General features: G+C 32.3%; 1 protein-coding gene across 1 annotated transcript in view; it reads right to left on the bottom strand.

Moving 5' to 3' along the window:
• LOC106883044 (probable ubiquitin carboxyl-terminal hydrolase FAF-X) overlaps positions 1-1,064 on the bottom strand; it is a gene marked incomplete at its 3' end in the record, with an annotated part of 154,147 nt that overhangs the window by 28,719 nt on the left and 124,364 nt on the right. Inside the window, exon 44 of the mRNA XM_052970921.1 lies at positions 95-215. Coding sequence (XP_052826881.1) covers positions 95-215 — 121 coding nt within the window. The remainder of the gene's footprint in view (positions 1-94; positions 216-1,064) is intronic.

Below are 1,064 nucleotides of genomic sequence, written 5' to 3'. Positions count from 1 at the left end.
GAATAGGAAATATATGCACACACACACCAAAGATAATCAGAATGTAAATGGAAAATTTGTTCAAATAATGTCTCAGTAGAAAATATTGTTTTACCTGTGTAAAATATAAGAGTAATAATGTCCTCCACTAGCTTGTCCACTATGGACCACAACCCCAACTAGCTTGTATTTTGTACTTTGCTCTTTATCATCACAGTCAGCATCAATAATTTCTCCTGAAATAAAATTTTATTTTATTTAATTTCAAACAAAGTCTTATCAAATAAATGCAACCTTACTTACCAGTGACAATACAAATAAAAAGTGTTAATTTGTACCTCATTCCCCCAAGCTTCCCTTGCTAATACAAATTGGATAGACTAGAAAATTTCAATAAACCATGTTTTGAAATTACTGCAATACTAAAATTTTATTCTCCAGCCTAACCCTAACCCTAACCCTAACCTTCCCTACACCAAATACAGGCATACTTCAACTTACATCAGTTATTAGTTCCAAGAGATGTAACTTAACTCAAAAAATGATGTAACATGAAAAAAACATCTTAAAAAATTTATTAGCTTATATTTGTTTTAATAAATGATTTATACATATTTTCACATGTATTTCATTTGATTTTTCCACTTCAGCATTGGTTTTTATGTGATTTTTAAAAACTTTTTAAGCATTGAAATATGTTTGTTGAAATCAACATACAGTTGGATAAATCAACTGAAGGTGAGATTCATTTTCCCATTAGTTTCTTTAAAAAAAAATGAAAAGCGATATAAAGTTAAAAAAGACAACACGAAAGAATGTAAGTTGAGGTGTGCCTGTAAAAATATTTTAAGACGGTAAAACAGATTGCCTTCAACTTCACATTTTGATTTTCCTCAGTGTATATATATATATATATATTTTGAGCGTGGCCGTTGCCAGTATCGCCTGACTGGCCTTCGTGCAGGTGACACGTAAAAACACCTACTACACTCTCTGAGTGGTTGGCGTTAGGAAGGGCATCCAGCTGTAGAAACTCTGCCAAATTTAGATTGGAGCCTGGTGTTGCCATCCGGTTTCACCAGTCC

This window comes from Octopus bimaculoides, chromosome 9, assembly GCF_001194135.2.
Source record: "Octopus bimaculoides isolate UCB-OBI-ISO-001 chromosome 9, ASM119413v2, whole genome shotgun sequence".
In the NCBI taxonomy this organism is placed as follows: Eukaryota; Metazoa; Mollusca; class Cephalopoda; order Octopoda; family Octopodidae; genus Octopus; species Octopus bimaculoides.
The sequence above is the reverse complement of the archived record's forward strand: the minus strand, read 5'-3'. Positions and strand labels throughout refer to the sequence as shown.